At 29.3% G+C, this 17,955-nt stretch overlaps 2 protein-coding genes across 2 annotated transcripts; both read right to left on the minus strand.

Annotated features, from left to right (window-relative positions):
• Positions 1-15,345: 15,345 nt before the first annotated feature.
• LOC128397029 (uncharacterized protein MG328-like) lies at positions 15,346-17,061 on the minus strand. Its single transcript, XM_053357694.1, has one exon. It carries the CDS (start codon positions 17,059-17,061, stop codon positions 15,346-15,348), a length of 1,716 nt encoding a protein of 571 aa, XP_053213669.1.
• A 94-nt stretch (positions 17,062-17,155) lies between these two features.
• Positions 17,156-17,581, minus strand: LOC128397030 (uncharacterized). Its single transcript, XM_053357695.1, has one exon. It carries the CDS (start codon positions 17,579-17,581, stop codon positions 17,156-17,158), a length of 426 nt encoding a protein of 141 aa, XP_053213670.1.
• Between the last annotated feature and the right edge of the window lie 374 nt (positions 17,582-17,955).

Here is a 17,955-nt window from a genome sequence, read left to right on the forward strand (position 1 = left end):
TATTAGTATTAGTTGTTGTTGTTGTTGTCGTTTTTGCTGTTTTTGTTGGAGGGTAAAGTAAAGGGAGTGAAAAAAGTTGTAATCGGATGAAAGTCAACTTGTTAACGGATGATAGGAGATGATGTTGGAGGTGGAAGAAGATGAGGATGAAGATGAGGGTGAAAAAAAAGATGAGAGTGTTAACCTAAACAAAAGAGGTTATAAGCTTATATGTATATGTTATTGTGATGATGAGGATGAAAAGGAGATGATGAGGAAGACATGAATTATATTATTATCATATGATATTATTATTTTGACCGATGTTGCCAAAATATTTTACACTTGCTTGATTTTGATAGAGGAGGTGGAGGAAAGTGGGTGGAAGATTATGAGAGAGAGAGAGTGAGAGAGTGAGAAAAAAATATGATGATGTAGACAGAAAGTAAGGTGATGTATTAAATATTTTCCTCTCTTTCTTTTAATATCATCATCTTCCTGCTCATCATCATCATCATGATCTGGTTAATATTATCTGAGCAATTTTGTGATCTAATATATATAAAAAAAGAAGTTGATATGATGATATGAATAGCAAAGAGAAAGAGATAGAAGATGATGAGGATGATGAGGATGAGGATGAGGATGAAAAATGGAAGATGATGCAAAAAAAGTCATACAAAGTGTTGGGTTGAAAAGGAGCATCGATATTATCACAAAAGGATATTTCATTTTTCACTTGCATAAACACCCACTCAGTCATCACCAACTCACTCCCATTCCCACTTCCTCTCTCACTCTGTCATCCTTGTTATCATCCATAATACTAATAATATAATGATGATAATAGTGATAAATATAATAATCATTTTAATAATGATTATGATAATCATACACAAGTTAATTCCAAGTGAAAGTTATATTGAGAAAAAAATTTTCCCTCTCATATTATGATAAAAACTCATGTAGGACATGAAGCTTAAATAATAGTATAAGCTGTTCAGTTGTTGGTGTTGTTGATGGTGTTGATGATCATCTTATTGATGAGGATGATGAAACTTGTTATCTGTTGTTGTTTTTGTTGCTCCATCTCTGTAATAATCTTGTTGTTATTTTGAAAGAAAATGAAAATTTCACCTTTTCCTTTATTCTGATGAATTTATATTCATATATAAACAAGAATTCTGAACAAAATCATTCACTGAATTTTACAGAATTTTTAAGAAAAATTCATCCAATTCATGTACATGGTAACCTTGCCTTTCATTTTCATGTAAACATTTATCAACATTATCATTAACATTATCATTTTATGCTCAAGGAATCAAAATTTTCCCCTTTTCTTTTAACAATATCATCAACATTATCAAATTTGATCATCATCACCTTTCAACATTATTGTACTTTCATCATTCTGTATCTCTTTCGTTCAAAACTTTTTATCGCCCTCATCATGAAAATACTAATAATAATAGAAAACAAAACCTATAGCCTTATGTAATATCACATTTTTCATGGTACAGAAAAAAAAGAGACTGAAACATCATCATGATGATGATAATACAATTGCCACTCCCAACTTTCTAACTCCCTGTCAAGCAAAATGGTTTCAAAGTTTTTTTCTTCTTACTCAACAGAAAAAAAAACAATTCCTACCTTGGCTATTGTACTTTTCCCTCAGCCTGAATTTAAGTTATTGCAAACAATTTTCATGGTAACCGATTTTTTCTGCTCACCCTGCTCATCATGATGGTGTAAATTTACAGGGAGAGAGAGAGATTGTAATTTATGTTGGCTCAATGTTATTAATATAAACACATATTGATACAACATGAGCTACATGAAATAACATAAAGTGTCCCCTGAACATGAAAGATATAATCAAGAAGCAAAAAAAAGTGAAAGTAACTGAAACTTTTTCCACCTCTGGTGGTGTAAAAAAAAGTTCATAGATTCAACTTTTAACCAGAATTTTTTTATCTCAACTTTTCCTTCATAATATGAAAGATTAAATTTCCTAGTTGAATGATGCTAAATTCAAGAGTGAGAGACAAATCAATGAACTGAAATCTCAGAACTTCATATTGGCTGAGATTAAATTATTTCGCAAACAATTTAAACTTAATCATCTCTCTCTCTCTCTCTCAATACAAATATATATTAGATGAAACTTGGAGGTTGGAAAACAGATATAATAAAAGTAATAATAATGTAAATGGTTCGGTAATATTATCATGATAATCAGATGATTATCTTATTGTTTATCAACCTGAAAAGTGAATGCAAATTAATACGATGATATAAATTGAATGGTAACAAAAAATATATAATAATCAATCTTGATTGCTTTCCAAAAACTAGACACACACAATCAAGTCAATCATGTTGATCATGATGATTAGTTTTTTCAACTATTTACTCAATACTATTTAAATTTAAACTCTGTTTCAATATCTCTTACCCTGAGTGTTACTTGAAAATCAACTAAGGGTATCCCAATATTAAGTGATCATCATCATCATCATACAGTTTTACCTTTAAATAGCAATCAAAATTTGCTCAACCATGTTGTGGGTATCAATTGATGCATTAAACTACTAACTAGCTACAACAATATAACAGTAATACCCTGTAACCTTACAGACCTTACAGAAACTGTTTTTTATTATTATACTTATTGTTTGAACATTTACTTTGCCACTCAGAGCAAGAGGTAAAAAAAAAGGATGAGGATGCTAATGGAGGTGGAAAGTAAATAGAAACTCAGTCAGTTGAACTTAAATTTCATGGATCTCTATCTAAATGACCTTACCCGTTACTTTACATTTTCAGAATTGAATCATCCCAAATTGTGTGAGACAAGATTATCCAGTAACATCCTGTAGCATCCTCATCCTTTTTCATTTCAAGGAAATTTGATAACATTGAACAAAATAAGATGGTGACAATGTTGATTGTTGGAAACATTTATCACTCTTTTCCTTTTCCTAATTTAAGTTTATTAACTTTCTAAGGGTTAATATCAATTTTAACGCACGATGAATCAATATCATCATTATTATCATCTTTATCCTCTTCATCCCTCATCATTTAACTCATTTATCTTATTGTAACTCAATTCTAAATCTGCTAATCAAATGATGGAATCAAATCAAATGCAGATTAACCTTCAGGTTAACAAGCAAATAATTTGAGATGAAAATTGTAGATTAACTTTTTTTATTTCCATCAACATTATTAATCATCTCTCTCTCTCTTTCCATGGTAATGGTTAATTCAGTTGATTCATGGATTCGGATTAACGTGAGCTGAATCATCATCATTGGATTATAATAAATTCATCATAAAGAATGAAATATTTTTCCTTCATCTTTATTAACCAACAACAACAAGTTTCAATGATGTTGATCATTAACTGATTACCAATGATTAGGATCAATTTATGACCAATCAGCTGATTGTTTCATTGATTAATATCATCTTTAAATGAATCAGGATAACCACTGATGAAATATTATCATTGATTAATAATAAAAACAATAATAGTAAATAAAATCAATTTTATCTTCCAATTGAATTGATTGTTGTTAATTTACTTGTTTCTAAGTTTATTATTACTTTGAGTTAACTGGAAACACTTTGGGTTAACCAGTTAAGATTTTAATTGTTATTACAATGAGAATTGAATACAATGATTGGGTAATAACAAGAATAAGTAACAATTAATAATAATTAAATGTTAATCATAATAAACTGTTACTTTTATTTAGCAAAATGAAAGGAAAAGTAATTCTATCCAATGGAAAGTTACCTTTTCTGTTCAAGTGGATAAATGATTGTTGATATTATCTCTTCATCTCTCATTGTTATTATCCCAATGATGTAGTAACATTTATCTCAATATAATCAATAAAAAGGAGAAGAAGATGAAGATAAGGATGAAGATAAAGATAAAGGATGAGAGAGAGAAAGAGAGTCTATTAATCTCCATTGAGAGATTGACTCTTGAAAATAATAATACTACTTGAGGTCACATCGGTGTCGAACCAAATTTAACCTCTGGAAGGACAAGAGAGACTCAGAGAGTGAGAGAGAAAATCTTTAATCAAAATGATTCAGTTTCTAAGGACACTCACTTCATCTTCATCCTCATCATTTCCTCTTCCTCTTTCAGCATCACTTTCAAGTTGAACTTTTTTTTTTCATCTTCATCTCTTTTCCTCCTCTTCACCATCAACTATTAACTGTATCATTGTTATGTTATGTTATAAATCAACAAGATTAATCAACACGATGCTAGATGTTAACTGATTAAACTAATTAAATGCAAATGGTTACAATTAAACTCCAATTGTACAATAAGAACCCTTTTTTGATTAATCGAGCTGCTGATTGTTGCAACAGAAATTAAATTAACTTTGTTTAACTCTGTTTTTTTTTCACTCATGTTAATAAATGATTATCATGATTACTAAATTGTTAAACTGAGAAATCATTTAACACAATTTGTTACAATCTCATTAACTGTTCATATTAACAGTTATTTAATATACAGAAAATGAAAATTTATGTTTCAATTTATGTTTAAAAAAAGTTTCCACTTCAACCCTAACCCACCCACTGAATTTAAAGTAATTTATTAAAGTTAATTGGAAATTATTTAGAGGCATTTACATTTACCGTTAGATGATGATGAGGATGATTATCATCATGATAATAATCAAATAATCAATTGATAAGATAATCAGTTAATAAAAAAGTGTTTATCATCACTCAAATTACATGGAGTCAAGTTTATGATGAAAAACTTTTCAATCAATTTAATTTTCATGATGAAACTTTTTCTCTTCTTGTAATATCTTCATCTTCATCATCCTTTCAATCCTTATCATCATCATCATCATCATCAGATGGAAAAACATTAAATGAATTGGATTACGATGATCATCTGGGAATAAGTTGATCACTTTCTCTCACTCATCATCTTCATCTTCATCTCCATCTTTATCATCATCATCATCATCTTCCCCTGATGGAAAATCTCAGTTCATTTACAGTTATTTACTCTGTTCATTCATTTTATCCTTTTTTCCAATCAAATGAAAGATTTTTTTTTCTTCATCTTCTCAATGAAAACAATTGAATTGTTGCAAACAATCAAATCAACGAGAGAGAAGATGAGAGAGAGAAAAAAAGTAAATAATCATTTGCAATACAAAAGTATCAACAACAATCAACAATAGATTGTGACTCTAAATTCACAAGGAATACAATTAAATCGTATGGTAACATCTTGGCCAATTATTATTATCATGATTGTAAATTGACATTGACATTGCCTTGAAAATAGTATTCCGATTGTTGATAACAAATATATTTCGCAACAAAGTCACAATTGATTAACAAATACAACAAAACTTATATCCATCAGATTAAGAGGAGATTAAAACAAACTCTCACTATTAAAGTAAAAGCAAAAGCGATTAAGCTTGAGGAAAGTTTGTTTTTCTCTCTCTCTCTCTCTCTCTCTCTCTCTCTCTCACTTTTTTATCATCATTATCATCATCATATGCATAATATAAACATGAAGGCAATATATTAGATTGATAAAAATTAATAATAACACATAGGGAACCAGTAACAAGGCAAATTGATCTTGAAGGCAAAGTTACTGGTGATAATCATGATGATAACAAGGAGGCTCAAGGACCAGTGAGTTTTAATGCAATTAATCATGTAACACATTAACAATTTACTGTAAATTGTTAGTTAATCATGATTATTAATATTCAACGAGAGCAATTTTCCCTCAATAATAATAATCAATTAACCTGAGTAAACAATTTAAATTCATCATCAACAACTTTTACTTATTATTACAAAGATGAAAAGTTGAGAAAGTTTGGAAAAAATTTCAACAAATGATCATAATCATTATTGAGACAATTTATTGATTGTATTCATGATAATCATCACAACAATTAACATGATTACCTCATTAACTGATTATACAAACTTTGAATAAGTTTAACTAATACAAATAATAATTAACCTTTTTTTTTACAAAAAAAAGCAGAAAAAAAATCAACAACAATTATTGTTTTAATTAGATAATTAAATTGTTTATTAACCCTTTCTGATCACCATTGTTGATTAAATCATGTTAATAGTTTAATATTAATCCGGTTGAATCGTGGTTTGAATGATAATTATAATTGTTACTCTAATCAGACTAACACAATTAATAAACTACACACAAATATAATTAATAAGTTTGATTTGTAAACAGATATAAATTAATCAGTTGATTGTTTTTACTTGCAAATTTTTTACCTTTTATAAATAATTAGCAATTTAAAATACTAAGTGATTAACATCTTACATCTCGTGTATATTAATTAATCAGTTAATCATGTAAACAACTAGAGATTGGAAAATAACAACAACAACAACAACAATTAACCCACAGGAAACAACTTTTAACAGTGTTGATAATTAAATGTTGATTAGTTTGTACCTTTGTATTGTTAGTTAATTGTCAACTGATTGGCTTGAGTTGATTGTTAATTATCAACAAGAGGTTATTACATTTTTATGCAACGTTGATTATTTGAGACATTGGCACACCAGTAACAAGCATATGTAACTATGTTAATCTAGTTCAATGATGATGAAGATGAGGATGAGGATGAGGATGATGAGGATGATAATGTCAGGTAAGTTTACCTTTTGTTTTAAATTGTGGAGGAAAAAAAAAGATGTTGATGATTTACTAATTTTCTCTGATAATCTTATCGTTGTTTTTATTTTCTGATGACATTTCAAGTGAAAAGATAAAAATTTCAACTCGACAAAGTTAATTAATCTTTTAATTCAACATTGTCAGAGTGTCTCATTATCATCCCTCATCCTTGATAATGATGAGGATGCTGAGCAAAAAAAAAAGACATCAATTAAAAAAGCTTAAGATGCTGTTGATGTGTCGTCGTTGTTATTTGTTTAATCAGCAACTAATCAACAATTTACATTGTGGACAAATACAAATCCAATGGTAACATCAGGTGATAAAGTTACTTGATGATAATCAATAGTAAACACGATTCCATAGGTTTTTAAGGATGTGGGAGGTGAATGAGTAGCTACTACACAGGAACAACATCAACACATGAGCATGAGTTGAAACGAGTGATTCAAATTAGTGTTGTCGTTGAGAGAGTGACAAAACGACAACAACAACAACAACAACAACAACAACTAGACTTGCATCTCGAAACTAATAATAAAAAACAAGCAACAATAACAATGTCAACTTGATGATAATGATGATGATGTTTAATTTTGCTTTACCTTGGTTACCAATTTTACCTTAAAAGCATTTGTGTCACTCTCATCATCATCATCATCATGATCAACATAATGAAAAGGTAATTAAAATTAAACAGCAAACCCTGGTAACAGTGAACATGTTTAAATGTGTGTTTGGTGTTTTGCTTGATTAAGAGAGACAATCAACAAGATTATTTAACAACAATCAACTAACTAACTAACAAGATTGAGGCCTCAATGCCATTCAATTAGCAAGCTAATTATTAAATGGTTAAATAAAAAACATCATCATCATCATCCGGATGATAAAAAGAGGGAGGATCATTGATGATGATGATGATGAAAATTAGCAAATGTAATAAGGTAATTGAAGATGATGATGATGATTAAGATGAAGATTAAATTAACTTTATCGTAACAGTTAATCAGAAAATCAATCAATTAATTCAGTCATCAACATATTAAGACAGAGAGCGACATGAGTGTTGATTGGTAATCATTGATAATGAATATTTTACTTACATCAACATTCATTTTCAATTAAAAAGTATCACTAATTGTTGGGAGGTGTTCAGTCATCATTTAGTTTAATTTTTAAATAATTTAATTAACATTGGGAGTGTTACATTGATACAATTTTCACCACCCACTCATTTAGCATCCTCATCACTTTTTATATAGGGTTTCATATACATGTAATTATACACTTGAGATGATAATAATAATCATCATAATCATTATCATGATGATTAGTTGATTGTTGTTAATATTTTATTGAACAATTAAGTTGATTATTGTTGACAGATTTAAATATCACCGCTATGATAATGATAATCGAGTTGAAAAAACTTTTCGACTTTTTCAGTTTTTCGAGTTGATCAAATTTAAATTGTCACAATTAAACTTTTCCATGTTACTTTTAATTATCTTTTTTAATTAACCAAATAATTTACTTTGATTAACCCCAATTGATTACTTTTTCTTTCTCTCTTTGTATTTGTGTCGTTTTATTGTTTACACTTGATGGTCAATCAGTTTCTCCCACTGACCACTTCAATTGTCTCAATGGGGTTATAATAAAATGAATAATTTAAGCCACAAATTTGATCCACTTCCTGATTTAATGTTGAATCATTATTATTATATTCCCATTGATTGTTATTATATTTGATTAACTGATTAACCTCCACCCCTTAACTGGACATTTGAGTTTTGGTCATCGGGAATATTTTGTTTTCTTGTTTACCTCTCGATAAAAACAAACGGAAACAAATCATTTCCTTTGTAATTAAATGACCACCGAAAGGTTTTCACTGGTCAAATATCAATTTAATATCAACATCTTTTTATCATCATCATAATGATTAATACAATTGCCAATCAATCAATGATAATATTGTATTGATTGTTGATGTTCTCGATGATGATGATGATTAACAATGGGTTAACCGTTGGTTGTATTGATAAACTTGATCATTTAATTGATTTGTTGATCAATATTTAACTTTCAACCAATTTTGATGATAATAAATTATCACTGTTGATATACAATTGATTTGATTTCATGTAAATATCATAATTGTTTCACTTTTGATTGTTAGCATTTGGTTAACTGTTATCATTATCAATGACCTTTAACCGGACACGGAAGCTTGATTTTGTTTTCTGGCCTAAAGGTTTGACCTTCAACCACTTCCGATACGTTTGGTTGACCCTGACTGATGATTAACTTAACTACTGATTTTTTTTCATGGTTAATGAAAATGTTACAAGATAATAATCAGTTGATTAACAATCAATGTCTCTCTCTCTCTTTTCAAATCTCAATCAATCTAAAGGATAGTGAATCGTAAGTAAATCAACAACAATTAACAAAATAGTTAATTTTAATTATCCTAATTGTGAGGGAAGGAGCAAGTTAATAAAATCAGAATAGCGAAAACCATTAATAACAATTTAATTGTTATCATTTTGAATGAAACTAATTTAATATTTACCAAATGAATACAAATTATGATGTATTAACAATTTACTCATGAAATTTAAATTCATTATGATGATTGAGTGATTGATTTAATCACTACGATCAGTAATTATTGATTTAAGCGATTTATTTATAAATAATGTTCACAAATTTAATCCTCAGTTGATTAGTTTGATGGTTTCAATTGGCATCATTTTATTTTATATCATCATGAAGGAAGATTATTTTTTTTCCCTGGCTCATGATATAATCTGAGGTGAGTGGGAGGTGGGATGAAGATTGAAGGTTGATCAAGGTGATGATTGGAGGATAAAATGAATTGAGTTTATTACCAGAGGATGATAAAGATATAAGTAAACAATTTACGAGGTTAAATGATGTTGATTTTTAGTCAACAATCAACAACAAGGCAAAAAAGGTTCATGTTGTGTTCAGTGATTATGGGAAAGAGATGATGATGATGATAATGATTATGATGGTGATGGTGATGATGATTAACATAAAGGTCAGGGGAAAACAGGGAATCATCTTGACCATTCATTTCAGGTTGTTGTTTGTTGTGTTGGTGACTTGAAGGACCAAAGATCATTTCTCAAACTCCTGGAAGCCTTTTCATCATCATCAGTACCCTTACTAACTCCCGGTGGGAGGAAGCATCTTCTTTCATCATCATTATCATCATCATCATCAGCAGCAGCATCATATTCATCCTTAAAGGAGTTAAGACTAACAAGGAAGAGAGAGAGAGAGATAAAGATGAGAAAGTCATCTTGTCTTCTGAAAGGCATCAATTTGTGATTTTTTGATCTCTTTGCAAGAAGATAACTTCCTCTGGCCATCTTTTACTCCTTACTTTGTCCAGTAATAACAATAAGTGGACAAGAAATGCATTACTAAAGGAGGAAAATGATAAGGATGAAGATGAAGATGAAGGATGATAAACGAATAGGTCAACAAGCAGTAAATAGGTTTGGACATTATTGAAACTCGAGCCTCGATTTTTCTTATTAGTATCATTTTAACTTGATCCTTTTTCCAGAGTGGGTGGTGAATAAAAGAGACTAAAGAAAGAGGATAATTTTGTCCTCAAGATGATGATGATGATGAGCAATAAGCAATACTATGTATTTTTATATATTAAGATTCACTAGTAATCTATGAGATAATATCATCCAGTTTGACAGTGATACTTATTAATGAGTTGTAAGTGTTTTTCTCATGGCAAGTTACCTATTCTGTTTTCTTCACGATGATGACCATCATTTCTGAGTATTATCATGAAATAACATGGAGACTAATCTTGAAACATAATGATTCTGTTTACGATAATAATAAATAATATCAACTTTTTCCCTCTCACACTCTTGAGATAAATTATAATATCATTGGTAAGAGACTGGACAATCAATTCTGGTTCATTCTTGGTTGACCAGACATCTTTGTATATATTAATCAAGATAAATCTCTAAATTTTCTTGATCATCTACTTGATCTTCATGATGATGATGATAATGGTCATCCTATTGGTCAACATCTTATTAGTTTGATAGTTTAACCTTAATCTCAACTGGAACCTTTTTTTTTATCCTTACAACTAATATCTGGCTCTTCATTGATTTATCATTACGATGATTAGTTAATCATCAATGGATCAGTTCAATGATTATTATTAATTTCAATCTCAATCATAACTGTACATTTATTAAATTGGTCCATTAAAGTTAATTGTTGTTGTTGATTAACAGTAGTAACAAAACAATGACAAACTAATGAAAGATTATTATAAAATCAATAAAAACTTTTCTTGATGATCATCATTTGTTAATCAGTGTCAACAAATGTTGATTACAATTACACACTATCATTAACCATAACATTGATTGACTGATTAATCTAATCTAATTAACTTTAATGTCTCAACTCATTTTCTCAATCTGAATTAGTTTAACAATCAACAAAACAATCAAAAGTTTTTTTTCCTTCTCATATGATAAAAAAAAGTGCTAATCAAATTGGATTTGGGAAAGTTACTGATTTCATATTAATCACTGAGTGTCAAGTTTACACAGTTTGAATTGTGAATTAAATATCAACATGATCAGGTGATCAATCATCAGCACCTATCATGGTGGATGATAAAAGATGATGCGGATCAAGATGATGATAATGAAGTAAATGCTAAAAGGTAATTTACTCAAATCTGTATAAATTATATCAACTGATGATGATGATAATCAGTAAGAGGAGATAAGCATATAATCATGTTGCCTTCATTATGATGATGATGAAGATGAAGATGATGGGAAATGATGATTTGATGAAAGTTGATGAAAATTTATTCAGTTGATGATAAATTTTAACAGTTTACTGTTACAATGATCAAGTTACATAGTTAATAATAGTATCACAATGATAATAATAATGATACCTGATGGATGATCATCATTGATGATGACAATAAAGATGAGGATGCTAACTTTCAAGATGAGAATCACCATCATCTCCATTAGTTTATCATATGAATTTCATCTTGAAATCTCAGATTTTGTTGTTCTTGTTTCCATGATAATCTCCTTAAGTTGTCATGTGTATGTGTGTGTGTGTGTGTGTGTGTGTTTGCATAGTAATTTCATATATACACACTGAACTTTTCATTTCCAAATGATTATCATGAGTTTCCAGGGGAAAAATTGTCATTGGAAAAATTCAATATAAAAATCAAAAGTAAAAGGTAAAAGTTCATTCAAGTTCAGTTCTAGAATCTGATATTGTGGTGATACTTTTGTTTCGTTGTGTTTTGATTTTTTACTTCATTCAAATCATTTGAATCTCTGATTTTTTTTGTAAAAAAAACTCAGAATGAAATTGAATTTGATTTGATTGAAATGCTAACCCGGAGATTTGAATTGTATTCACATTTTGATTGGAAATATTTATCATGAAAACTGAAAACCCCAATGAATAGGACGATTTATGATTGAACATGATTCTATTGGTTAATCCAGTCAATTGATTAACTTGTGGATAATTAATTTTAATCAAATTAGCTCTTATAAGATGATCAATTTTTGTTTTTCTTCATCTTCTTTCATCATCATCATCATCTTCTTCATAATTTCATTTGATTATTGACTTCATACTGTGAACTATGAGGATGGAAGTTTTTTTTTTACTTCTTTTATCATATTTATGAGTAATGATGATGAAAATGATGCGGATGAAAATGAGCATCCTAGTGATGTGAGAGGGATAAAAGATGAGAAGATGATTGATGATAAGGATTTAAGTAAAGTTTATCATCTCTCTCTCATCTCTCACTCAAATTTTCAACCATTTGACTCTTTCTTTTGTCTCTTACCTTAACCATCACTGATCATACAGATCAAAATCATCCTCAGATCAAATCAATATCATGGTTGTTAACTGATGTAAGCTGATTATCTGATTGTTATATCAATGGAATGAAGCAAATGATAAAAAAAATAATAAAAGATGAGGATGATAATGATGAGAGAACAAGAAGAAAAAAAAATATCAACAAACAGAAGAAAAAAATTGTTACTTAAGCCAATGGAAACACCGATGAACCTGAAAAAAAAGATTACGAATTCAGTTTCAGTTTCAACGATAGATTTTCAATGAAATAGAAAGATAATTATACCGTAAGTCACTAAGTTATCATCAATGATGATCATCATGATTGATCAATCATCATCATCCACAAATCTTTACTTCCACTCCTTCACCTCAGTAGAGAAATCTGTTTTCGGCTCAATTTCAGCCAAGGCTGAAATTGATCCGAAGGCAGTCATTATTTTAAAAAAATTTAATGCAAATACTTTTTAATAAATATTTCAATCGACGTTCATTGAATAAAACTTACATTTTTAAATAGTTTTAAAAAAGATATGGATGATGAGCTAACAAAATAAATAGGATACAGAAATAGAGGCCATTGATTGATTACCTTGATATTTTCTGTTGAATGTGAACCTTTTGTAGCATTTCTTTCTAAAAAAGATAAAATATTTCCTTCTGCTTGTCTACCAAAAGAATCAAAAAATAGTCCTGTTCCATATTTAGTAAAGTGAACTGCTGTCCAATGTGTTCCTGGTTTATAACTAGGATCTAAATTTATAATGAAACTTTTAGGTTTTTTAAATGTAGTCGGTAATCGATCATTCGGAAAGACTCCACCAAACCATTTAATGTTTTTGAGTATAGAAGATATTTCAAAATTACTCAACATTTCAATAATCAATTGTAACCTGTCTATCTTTATCTATAGTGATGAGATTGTCAAACTGACCAAATACAATAGCTTTAATTGAGACGAAGGCTTTACTAAACCGCATCTCAAGTCGTACTTTTCCTCGTTTGATAAGTGATAAACACCAACTTCTGCACCCAGAGGACCTCCTATATCAAACGCAAATAGCACCTTTCCCTTCTTATATTGATCATAAGTTATCTCTATTTGTGGAATTCCTTCATCTTGATTGAGAGCTTTAAAAAGACTTAGATATTCTCTCATACAGTTACCTTTCGCGAAATCTGGTTTATAAGGAATACTGGTACATTATTCCATCAATGTTCAAACAAATATGATTTATATTAAAATTTTCGAATTTGAATGGATCAAAGTTAATATCACCATTGAGTGCTTCTTCTTTACAAATCCTATAACAATTTTTAGGTAATTGACCAACGAATAAGTTTTCAATTGTCATAGTTGAAACGCCTAATGGAATAGTGAAGCTTTTGTGTCCGCTCTTGTAATGAAGTATTTAGGGATGCGTTTCGAGAGTTTGAATTATTGAAGCTGTATCAGGAAATAGTTTGACACGCTTTAAATGTAAAGAAAAATTTGATATTTTTATTGAATAACTAGCCTTATCACCCTCTTGTGATTTTAAAAGAGGAAATGAGGCTGTACTTCGAGTAAATCTGAAAACTAAAGGAACCCCATTTATTAAAAGTTTATCTTGTAAACAAATAGGTAGATGTAATCTATAATAAAGTTCATATGTTGTATCTTCAACAACGTCAGTTTCATCTTTTAAAAATGACTCATCAATGTTAGTAGGGTATCTATAGAGTAAGTCTTCTAGAAAGGCTTGATAATGGTACATATTATTAGCTAGTGAAGTGTTTGTTGATCCTAGATATAGATCAATCTGTTCGAACAATGCATTACTGAAATTCGATACTAACTTTATTAAATTCTTAGTATTTACAACTTTGTCTTTCTCTGTCAGTATATTTATATTCATATGTAACATTGTAGCACTAAGATCTGTAAAGTCTTCTGATGCTGGAATCACTAACTCATATGTTCGAGAAGACTCTAAACTTGCAGAAGGTCTATAGTCAGTTTCGTAAACAGAGTCGATAGCGACCTGTGTGGGGGGTACATTGAAAATATCTAGTTCACTTTTGTTAGCTGGAACAGATGAGGGATGTAAATATTCCATTATGAAGAGAAAATATCTTTTTTTATTCTAGCCTTCTTAACTGTTTTCTTATATTGTTTACGTTTTAACCCTTTTCCTTGCTGCTCAAAATAATTCGAAAGTTTATTCAAAGAATCACCAGCAACCTCTTTTATACCCACTTTAGCTCTTTCTTTAAATGCATCTTTAATGTTTTTCTTATTCAAAACATCTTGACCGATGTCAACTCCAGTTTTCAATACATGTTTCCCTAAAAACTTTAAAACGGGAATACCAAATCTCTTGAATAAACTCCCAAAACCATAACCTCTTTGGTAAGGACTACCGTGAAAAACCGATATGTCTGAAAAACCATTTCCAGTTTGAGAATGATAATAGTTTCGAAAATCTGAGTCACAAGCACAATAGACCTTGCGAAGCATTTTTATTTAATTAAATATCAAATGTTATAATTCATCTTAATTTTCTTATACAATTAATTACGTTTTATATGTAACCTACTAATACTCTTCCAGAGTTAAATTTAACAAGTTCACCCATTTCATCAGAAAGAATGAAATTTATATCTTCAATTCTGTTTGATCGTACTGATAGTAAAAGGTTTCAAAACTTTTCATGAACCATTTCAGATTGTATACCATATTTTATAGGAACAACTCTCATTACTCTAGCAGATTTATTTCCAACAAAATGTTCATCAACTATATCTGAATGAATAAACATTAAATGTGATCTAAAATTCAAATTGCAATTTTTTGGTGAAGTAAAAGCCTTTTGTCCTCCATTGAAGGCTTCAATCATGGTTAAATAGCTATTTGCATCAAATCCTAATGCTGAAATGAAATTAACATCAGAAAAGTATGGTGTGAAAATATGTTCTTTGTGACGGCCCGGAAATACAATAATTTTGCCATTATGATGAGTTAATCCAGGAACTGTCATTTTTGTGTCTATTCCAATCTTAGGTTCGCCTTTCTTATCTTTAATCATTATTCCAAGTTCAGAAAGTCTTTTCAATAGTAGATTTTCTTGATTTTGTAGTTTTTGTCTTTCTACTTCAAGCTCTTTAAGTGACTTTTCAGTTTCTTGTTGTAAACGGGCACTCCTCTCTTTTTGATTTTGTATTTGAGATAAAAAATCTAGTTCTCTTCCTTGTAACCTCTGAATTTCAATTTTAAGAGCCTCTTGTTCATAATTCATTGTCTGAATTTGATTTTTGAGCTGCGTTTTTTCACTTTTGAGGATATTTATTTCTTGTTGTGACTTATGAATTTGATTTAGTCCATTTTCTTCTTTGATTTTTAGTGAGGACTCTAGACTATTTTCATTTTGCTTACATGTATTATATTTCATAGTGAGTTCACTGATTTGTGTGTTTGTTTCACTTTTCTGACTTTTGTAAGCTGATTCAGTTTTCTGTTTCTCTTCTGTTAGTTTAACTATTTGTTCATTTAAATTATTTATTTTTGAATTGAGAATGTCACTTGATTCGTAATTATTTTTGACTTTTCCTTCTAAATCTTTTTGTATAGACGACTTTTCTAATAATAGTTTTTCTAATTTTTCAGATAGCAATTTATTACTTGCTCTGTATTCTTCATTGAGTTTGTATAGTTCTTTACTTTTCTCATTTATCTTAGCATCTAACTGTTGATTTTCCACTTTAACTGCTTTTAACATGTTTTTATTCTCTTCGTTTTTCTTATGAATGTCAGTAACTTGTTCTTCTAGTTTTTTGATATGCATATTTTTTTCTTCTATTATTTGTTTATTCTGTTTTGCATCCTTGATTAGATCTTTATCTTTCATCTGCTTTTTCTTGATTTCTTTTTTCAGATTATCTAATTCATCTACATATTGTCGCAATGAAGAATCTAACTTATTTATCTTATCTTGTTTATCAGTCGATTCTGTTTTATACTTATACATTTCTTGTTTCAAATTTTCAAGAATAGTCTGAGTAGTGTTTTTTACTCTCTGTAATAATCTTTCACGATCTTCTTGAGGTAATTGATTAATTTTTTCTAGAGTTAGATCTGATAAGTCAGGACTGATGGTCTGATCATTAGTTGATCTTTTAACCTTGTTTTCATTGCCTTCACCTTGATCAACAACAGATAAAAATAGATTCATAAAAGCCTTATTTATGTTAGAAATAATAGTATTCAAATCATCGTTAGAATCAAGTTCAACTTCTTTAGACAACTTATCATTTAAACCATGGGTAAGAAGTTGAATTGTTAGTTTACGTTTAGACGGCTTAACATCAACTGGATAAAAGATTTCTTGTATACCCACTACCCATTCTCCATCTAACATAATAGGATGAGGCAATTTATTGGAAAATTTAGCTAAAGTATTTTCAGGGAAGTGTTCCATCGAAGAGTTTGAAACAACTTCTATAAAATATTCATCAGGTTGATTCCACATTTTCTACCCAACTATTGAATTTATCAGGATATCCTATCCACTTAACAAAAAACTCTTTCTTTTTTGTTTTTTTATTTATGCGTGTTTTAAGAACCTCAACGTTGAAGAGATCGCCTAGAATTGCGGGACAGAGCTCGTAATGATAGAATAAAGATGTTATAAATTCACCAGCAGTGTCTTTCAAACGGTAAATATATCCTTGATCGGTTTTCTTAACTTTATAAATTTCAAAAATTTCTTCGCTGAAATTATTTGTCGCACCTTTTTCAAAATGTTTTTTACGTCTACTTATACGCACTTTTTCTCCGATGGTGTATGGTTTTTGTAAGCTTTGAGCTACTTTATGAGTTTTTCTTATATTAATTATTGCCTGAGAACGAGTTTCTTCTGTTACAGAAGATGGAGCCATTTGTATAGTTCGATGATAAGACTCGTTATAACTTTTAATCAAACTTTGAAGGATGTCATAATACTTGTGTGTATTGCTATAAAATAAATATCTATATAACCTTGTTCGTAATGTTCTATTGAATCGTTCAACTATTGCACATTTGATTAAATCATCTGTTGTTGTAAAATGAAAAATATTCTTCTGCTTAAAAAACTGTTGAACATTTCTATTTTTAAATTCAGCGCCTTGATCAGTCTGTATTTTAGTAGGTACCCTTCCCATTGAAAAAATCTTTTTGAAACCGTTTATAACATCATCACTGGTTTTTGATTTTAAGGGGACAGACCAAGCATAGCGACTCAAACAGTCGATTACATTTAATAAATATTTAC

This window comes from Panonychus citri, unplaced genomic scaffold, assembly GCF_014898815.1.
Source record: "Panonychus citri isolate SS breed McGregor unplaced genomic scaffold, ASM1489881v1 Contig00028, whole genome shotgun sequence".
Taxonomy (NCBI): domain Eukaryota; kingdom Metazoa; phylum Arthropoda; class Arachnida; order Trombidiformes; family Tetranychidae; genus Panonychus; species Panonychus citri.

Coding starts and splice junctions, on each gene's coding strand:
- LOC128397029 (XM_053357694.1), bottom strand. CDS start 17,061: ATGTTAGATGGAGAATGGGTAGTGGGTATACAAGAAATCTTTTATCCA.
- LOC128397030 (XM_053357695.1), bottom strand. CDS start 17,581: ATGGCTCCATCTTCTGTAACAGAAGAAACTCGTTCTCAGGCAATAATT.